The following is an 8103-nucleotide window of genomic DNA, read 5'->3' as shown; positions in this document are numbered from 1 at the left end:
CCAGCTTTATTACTCTCAGCTCGTAAGTCGCCTCGCGCGCAGGCTTTTATTATTCTCAGCTCGTAAGCCGCTTCGCGCGCATGCTTTTGTTATTATAGCTCATAAGTCACCTCGCGCGCAAGCTTTATTATCAGGCCCCGCGCCACTATTATTATGATGCGTGCTATATCTTATTCACACTAGTGCACCATCATCATCATAAAGATCACAACATGTCATCATCATGGAGAAAACCTCCCAAAACTCAAAGACAAGGCCGAAGAAAAGGGAAGAAACCGCCTCACGATCTAACACACCTTATAAAGTCCAGTGCTCCACCTAAACGCTTGCACGCCTAGGAGCAACACTGGACTTGGGGGGCTTGTCGGGGTATGGTACTAAGAACCCTAATTTATTGTGTTTTGGGCTTATTTTATTATATGGGCTAATACATTTGTTTTTGAGCTGAGGGGGTTTTGTGGAGGTAACCCTAATTGGGCTAGGCCCATTAGGGTACCATGATGGTGGCCATGAGGCTCCCTATATAAGGAGGTCTCCACCTCCTTATCAAGGGTGGGCAAATAGCTCAATAAGAGCCACCACCATATTTTTGTGTCTGTGAACAAGAGATCCTCTGGATTTCTTAGCGGTCACCTCCACACCCCCAAAAGTCACGGCAGATCACAGCAGCGGTCGGAGGAGAAGCAAGCAAGTCGTGGTTCGTTCATCTCGAAGTCCGTGGAAACATCGTCATGGGTCAGGTCAGATTCATTTCACGTTTCTACAAAGATGGATAAACATTAAAAGTAAAATGGGTTAAGATGGATCATAAAAGTTCTTCAAGTGGGTTATGATGGATTGAAAATATACAAGTGAGTTTCATTTATAGGTTAAAATGGGTCAAAACAAAATATCCAAGTTATCCAAAATTTATCTAATTCAAAATACCCAAACTATCATGTGCGAAACAAAGCTCATCCGAAACCCAAAAAACGGTCAAAACGAAACAAAAACCCCGAAACTGACTAAAACGAAACTGAACAAAAATAGAAAAACGACCAAAACGAAACAAAAAAAACAGGAATGAAACGAAAAACTGACCAAAACGAAACAAAAAAGCGAAATGCAACCGAAAAGCTAACCAAAACTAAACAAAAACACCGAATCGACCAAACCGAAATAAAACTGTATCGAAATAGAAAAACGACCAAAACGAAACAAAAAAACCGATATGAAACCGAAAAGTTGACCAAAACGAAACAAAAAAAAAAGCGAAATGCAACTGAAAAGCAGACCAAAACAAAACAAAAACACCGAACCGACAAAAACGAAACAAAAACACCGAATCGACCGAAACAAAACAAAAAAACCAAAACGAAACTGAACCGAAATAAAAAAACGAACAAAACGAAACAAAAAAGAAAGCGAAATGCAACTAAACCTGAACAAAACAAAACAAAAACACTGAACCGACCAAAGCGAAACAAAAAACCGAAACAAAACTGAACCGGAATAGAAAAACGACCGAAACGAAACAAAAAAAACCGAATTGAAACTGAAAAACTGACCAAAAGGAAACATAAAAAAACTAAATGCAAATTAAAAACTACACCAAAACGAATCAAAAACACCGAACCGACCAAACGAAACAAAAAAACTGAAACGAAACTAAACCGATATAGAAAAACGACCAAAACAAAACAAATGAATCGAAACAAAACAAAAAATACGAAATGAAACCGAAAAAACTGACTAAAACAAAACAACACTGAAACCGAAAAAACCGAGAAATCGAAACCGAAATCATTGAAACCGAGCAGATACCGAAACCGACCGAAATGAAAATAAAACAAAACCGAACCGAAAAAACCCCCCCGAAAAACTCGAATCTGAACCAGTACAAAGGTTTTTTTTTATTTTTTTATGAACGAGGATGATGGGGGGAAACATTTTAGTTATTTTACATTTTGCGTTTTTTTTTTACTAATTTTTAATTTTTTATTAAATAGAAACATAGATATTAAATAGAAACATTTTGCGTTTTTTATTTATATTTTGAGTTACTATTTTTTTAATAGTTTTTTTGAATATTTTTTTGATGGGTTTTTAAAATCCGTTGTATGTCAACCTTCACTAGGGTCAAGATGGGTTAATTTTACCCATCTTGACCCATATCCATCCTAACCCTCTATTTTAAAAATCCATCTTGACCCCATATCCATCCTGACCCATACCCATCCTGACCCATCACCCAAATCCAACCCAACCCACTCCCATTGCCACCTCTAAAACAACCAATAGAGATTAGATTTTCATCTTGTCTTTTAACAGACTTTTTATCAAATCTTTTAGCTACCCGACATATCGAGCAAACACGAAACTAAAACCTGACCCACACAAACTTGTAGTTAACCCGAAACAAGACTTTTTTCGGACTTGTACAAACCTTTTGACCAATCCAACAGTCAAAACTATGAAACATTTCTAACATGCATACGTATGCATTACTTCTGACTGAACGACGACGTTTGTATGTTGTGGCGTTTGAAGAACTCTCTAAATCCGTATGCGCTCACATCAAAGTTGTACTGAAAAAAGAAAAGCACAAGAAAGAAATCATAATGATAGTCAACACGACTATATAATACACAAAGTACATTTGGACTAAATATGAGCACGAAAATAAAGGCAAATTACACATGCAATTTATGTGACCGAGTGTGTGCAAACATTTATGTGTCTACACACGCATACATATCTGCACAGGATGTATACAGATGTGTACGTGTATACAGGCACACAAATACATGCATACGCATTTGCACATGTATATGTGTATAAAGTTTGCATAACTACCATTTCTGTTATGTAGATGTAAACTTTACTTGCAATTGTGTGTTGAAAAAAGGGTGTTTGCTTATGCCACACTTCTCCTTTGTTTGTTATAAGTCAACACATTTAGGCAGTCAACTATTTGCCTCTTTTATGTATAAAATTTCTCTACCTACCCCCCTTTTGTTGGTACATAACTAATGTGTTGTCAAATAAATTGATGGATGTAATGACTAATGAGTATTAGTTAGTCATTAAATATTTTTAGCAGCTTATGTACGATAGTTTTACCAATAATACGTCCCCTTGTGTAATGATAATATTATCAAACCTATGGTTGTTTTCTCCTTTAATGCTTCAATAAATTTCAAGATTGCTAATTATGTGACGTTTTTTTTATTATTATATATGGAATTGTAATAATTTTCTATGCATAATACATGTATTTTTTATCACTGCGCTTTTTTGTCTTTCCGTGTGCTTTTTTTTACGCCTTTCGCCTAGGCGTGAGCCCTTGTAACTTGCGCCTTTGACTACCTAACGATCTAATATCATTGGTGTTACTTAGGGAAACGTTGATTGGTCTCACATTATATGGCTGTTGTGTTGGTAGATTGTCATTAAGAATGACTATCCGCTCAAAAAATCCTATGAATATGTTCACTAACCACAACATGGAAGTTGAAGCTTTGTATAACTTTAACCGGCCTTCTGCTGTTCTAGATAACTAATTAGAAGGCATCGGTCTTGGATACCAATTGTTTTGATCATCTAAAAAAAAATCCTATGAATATGTTCATTGACTTTGGTAAAAAGTGCCACTATGTTGGTCAGTTTTAAGGCTGGTCAATCTTCTTTATATTAGTCAGCTTTTGGAGTGGTCAATATAATATAGAAGTGATACTAGAACCAACTTTTACTGAGAAAATGTTTGACTATCAAGAAATTCAATTGTTAAGTATCCAGCGGGTCGGGTCAACTCAGGCTAAATTATATGGAGTAAATGACTAAATTCGTGGAAGTCAAAGTCAAGAGCTGAACTCTTGGGAAGTCAAAGTCAAAGGCGAGTGTAGTAGAGAAATTAATGGAGTTATTTATCTTTGTTTTCATTATTTATGCCATAGAGTTTTAAGGTTTCAATTGCCTATGTTTTTATCAAGTATTATGAATAAAATCTAATTTTATTTTGGAGATCTAGCCTATATCAAATCAGGCCAATTATCCCTTATTTCATCAATTCGATTTCCAGGTTCGACAATGGTTGAGTCCAGATTTTAGACTCTAATAATTTATGTAGACCATCAACGAATGGTCATAGACTCATTTGTGTTTAAAACTAGATACAAAGGCTTAGGCAGCAAGGATTTTAGGCACTGTTTTATATATGTTATATAAACTTAGGTAACAAGTTTCGCTAAAGGACTGAGCGGATGTATAAATTATGCTTTTTTAATATTTCTCTTAAGTCTTAACTAATAACTATTAATAATGTAGTATAACATTGTTTTGCTATTATTGCTACTATTATATTTATTATTAAATAAAATTATTCGTTGGAGAGCATTTTGTAAAGTTTAAATAACTTACAGGTAAAACTTTCACGGCGTATTTTGTCACATTCGGATCAATCGCCCTTCCTTGATTATTCGCCTGCACCAAATCAACAAATGTCAGTAAGACTCTACATTTGTTACAACCTAAACAAAACCGAACCACGACTGCAAGAGAGAATGTAACTCGTGCAGTGAAAGCTGTACATTGCTCTCGACTTGTCTGTTCTAGCTTTGGTAAAAAAACTAGAATAAGCTAAAAATCTAGAATAATTTGTTTCAAGAATATTATCAATGAAACTTTTTATGCATGGTGAGATTTGTGATGTAGCGACATGATTAAGATAGACCATGCAGATAACAATAAAGAAGGTTATACAAGCTTACTTGTTCAGGGCTATGAAACATTTCAATAAATGGATAATCCTTCTTTTGTCGTGTCATACAGAATCCAATAAATTTTGGACACTCAACCTGAAACACAGTATTAGAAAAACCAAAAAAATCATGAAAATTCAAATAAGAAATAAGTACCTTATATTGGCCTAGAGCCCTAGATAACATTTTATCAGAAAGAGCCATTTTAAATATACACTGTTCTAATTTAAATATTAAAATAAAACAATTTAAGAGGTTATATGCATGAAAGATAAACTTTTGAATGAACTACTCGAGATCGACTTGCTACAATCTCAAATCGAGCCGAGCTTAATGAGCTCAAGCCCAGCCTATACCCTATAACAAGATTGTTTAAATAAGCCCGAGCCAAAAATAAGATTGTTTAAACAACAAGCCCAGGCCCAATAACAAGATTGTTTGGTAAACGAGCCCGAGCCAAGCCTAAAAATAAGATTGGTTACAAGCCCGACCTTAAAAATACGAATGTTTAAAAAACCAGCCTGAGCCTAATTTTTTTTAATAAGCAAGCCCGAGCCCAAACCTAAAAATAAGAACCGCGGGGGGGGGGGGGGGGGGGGTATGCTATAGTTATAGTAGTTTAACTATTAAGCCGGAAACTCTTCTCAGATACAAGAAAATGATTTACTTCTCGAACGAACCAAAAAGATTCTGGAGCTTCTTCAAGAGTCAGCATTCTTCCTCCAAAGATTATAGTACCAAGAACATCATTATTGTATACTCTCACATATATGGCACAACCTAATTCTTTTTTTTTATTGAAATACCTAAAAATCACTCAAATACTAAGAAATTCCCCCTTGATAGTAAATACTAGAAAGAGACTGTACCCGGGCCTAAAAAAAGATTCTTTATTAAAAAAGCCCAAGCCTAGAAATAAGCTTTTTTTAATAAACATGCCCAAGCCCGAGCCTCACTTATCGAGTTTGAGCGGTCTTGCAAGCGTAAATGATCCTGTTATTTATATAATTTTATAAGAATACTAAAAAGGTAACTAAATTAATTAATAAATAATAAACGCGCCGAGCTCGAGTTTGATAAAACTATTCACAAACCGGTCACGAGCTTTAGAAATAAAGCATGAAACAAGCAAAGCTTGACCTCTTGTAAGTTAGACAAGCCGAGCTTGAAAAAACTACTCACGAACCAAGCTCAAGCTTGAAATGAGTCAAGCACTAGCTCTCGTAAGTTAAACAAGCTAATACCGAGCTCGGCTCGGCTCGGCTCATTTACAAGCATGCTCATTCCTGTCTTAGCTATATCTTTCAAATTGACACATTTGAGATCAAGCACAACCAGCGAATTAAAAAGTAAACATGTCAAAATTGCCACCTTTTGTATTTAGTATATAACTTATCTGCAATATAAAAATTGGCAATATCATACAACAAAAACCAACTTACACGCATAAACTTAATTTGAGGATAAAACTCAGCAGCAGCTTCCTCCAATACTTTATCAAGATGTTTAGTATAATTACTCCTGCAACAAATACAAGCCTATAAAATCAAGCAATTATTATAAATAAAATATGAAAATAGAATTAGCAAGGATACATAATATATACTTGATGGTGAATGCAACAAGCACAGGGTGACCTTGATGTAAAAGATGAACAAATTCACGTTCCGAAGTGAAATGAATAACCCTTGATGGCCCTAGATCCTTTGGATATCCAGTATAATACCTTTAAGATAATAATTGCAATTGCAATAATAATACAATATCAGAGACTTAAAACTAAACATTCCTAAGAAAATCAATAAAATTTAAATTAAAAAAAAAAGACACTACGTGTGTAAACGAGCTGAGCTGCTCATGAGCTACTCGAGATCAGCTCACTAAAAACTCAAACCGAACCAAGCCCGAGCCCGAGCTTTTGTTGAGGCTCATTTAAATACTAGTTCGATCCTGAGCTTCACATATCAAGCTCTAGCCTAAACGAGCCTTTTATTTATATAAATTTAATTTAATATATTAAAGATGTATTTATATACTAATTTACTATATCTAAAATTATGAAAAACATAAATATATAATTTATATTTTGTTACATATTATAAAAAACTTATAGTTATAAACATATAAAAATAATTAAAAGAAACATATACATAAAATACCTAAATAACTAAAACGAGTCACTCCTGAGCTGAGCTCGAGCTTGAAAAACTCATGTCATTAGCCCGGCTCGTTTACACTAAAACCGGAGACAGCAAACAACTTCAGAATAATAATATAAGACATACTTGCAGGTGGAACGAAGATTAATCATCTTATTATGAAAGAAAGATTGCTCCTCCATCTGTGAAAAATAAAATTACAAAATAAAACATTCTTAGTTTGACTTTAACTTTGACCTATCAGCAATCAAACCCTAGTTCATTCATAATACAAATAAGGGGAAAGTTAACGTACAAATACAAATTAAATGAACGTGCTAACTGTGAAAATCAAGTATGCTGTAATTACACTATGTTGTATATATAATTACACTACAGTTAGCAAGCTAATTTAATTTGTATTTGATCCAAGCGCTAAAACCCATTTTCAATCATCTTCTTCGTCAATTATTAATAAAAGTAAACAATTATCCGCCCCATTTGTTGATTTGAAATAATAATTATTATTAATTACAAAATGAATGCGAGTACCAGTTTTATACCTTGATTGAAAAGGGTTTCAATTCAATTGCAGAAGATATGATTAATGGAGCTTCTTCAGTTTTGATTTGGGGTTTCAGGGTTATGACCCAACCAACATGTTAAATATTATTCGGGTTTTCAATTTGACCCATAAACCCAAATAAGAGAGCAGAGGTGCACTGCCTAGTTAACCGCTTTCTAACAGGAAACCTAACCGGCCCATTACTAATCGGTTTATATTATTGATTTCTAAAAACCTTAACTTATTTTTATTTTTATTTTTTATATAAAAACCCGGTTTTTTCCGGTTATTCACCGTTTAACCGTTTCGATTATACCAAGTTGTTACACCGCTGCCGACGGCGGAAACGTGGGGTCATGATGACTTCATGGATCATAGTCATTGTTTATGGACTATACATAAATACTTTATAAAAATGCATCTACATGTATGTGACTCCATATACGTTTTCGATGCTTCAATAACCTGAGAATGCATTCATAAAAACGTCAACAAAAATTGTTTGTGAGTTTCATAGGTTTATATGTCATCTAAAATATATGTTTCTTGGACAATGAGTTGACCGACATTGTCTTATGTAGACAATTTCCTCAGACAGTTACCATGAGCTCTATGCTCAAGACTTAACCGTGTTTCTATATGTTCTAATGCGAAAACATAG

The 8103-nt window shown here is 34.3% G+C and overlaps 1 protein-coding gene across 1 annotated transcript; it reads right to left on the bottom strand.

Moving 5' to 3' along the window:
* Positions 1-2273: 2273 nt before the first annotated feature.
* LOC143622603 (uncharacterized) lies at positions 2274-7557 on the bottom strand. Its single transcript, XM_077093702.1, has 7 exons — positions 7441-7557; positions 7025-7080; positions 6346-6465; positions 6182-6260; positions 4749-4835; positions 4399-4461; positions 2274-2567 (listed from the first exon to the last, which is right to left on the bottom strand). The coding sequence occupies exons 2-7, from the start codon at positions 7078-7080 to the stop codon at positions 2484-2486; spliced, it is 489 nt and encodes a 162-aa protein (XP_076949817.1). The 5' UTR covers positions 7441-7557; the 3' UTR covers positions 2274-2483.
* Between the last annotated feature and the right edge of the window lie 546 nt (positions 7558-8103).

This window comes from Bidens hawaiensis, unplaced genomic scaffold (assembly GCF_021521415.1).
Source record: "Bidens hawaiensis isolate Kalapana, Puna unplaced genomic scaffold, B.hawaiensis_p1.1 tig00003237_1, whole genome shotgun sequence".
In the NCBI taxonomy this organism is placed as follows: Eukaryota; Viridiplantae; Streptophyta; class Magnoliopsida; order Asterales; family Asteraceae; genus Bidens; species Bidens hawaiensis.
Note: the sequence above shows the minus strand (reverse complement) of the source record. Positions and strands in the feature narration are given on the sequence as shown.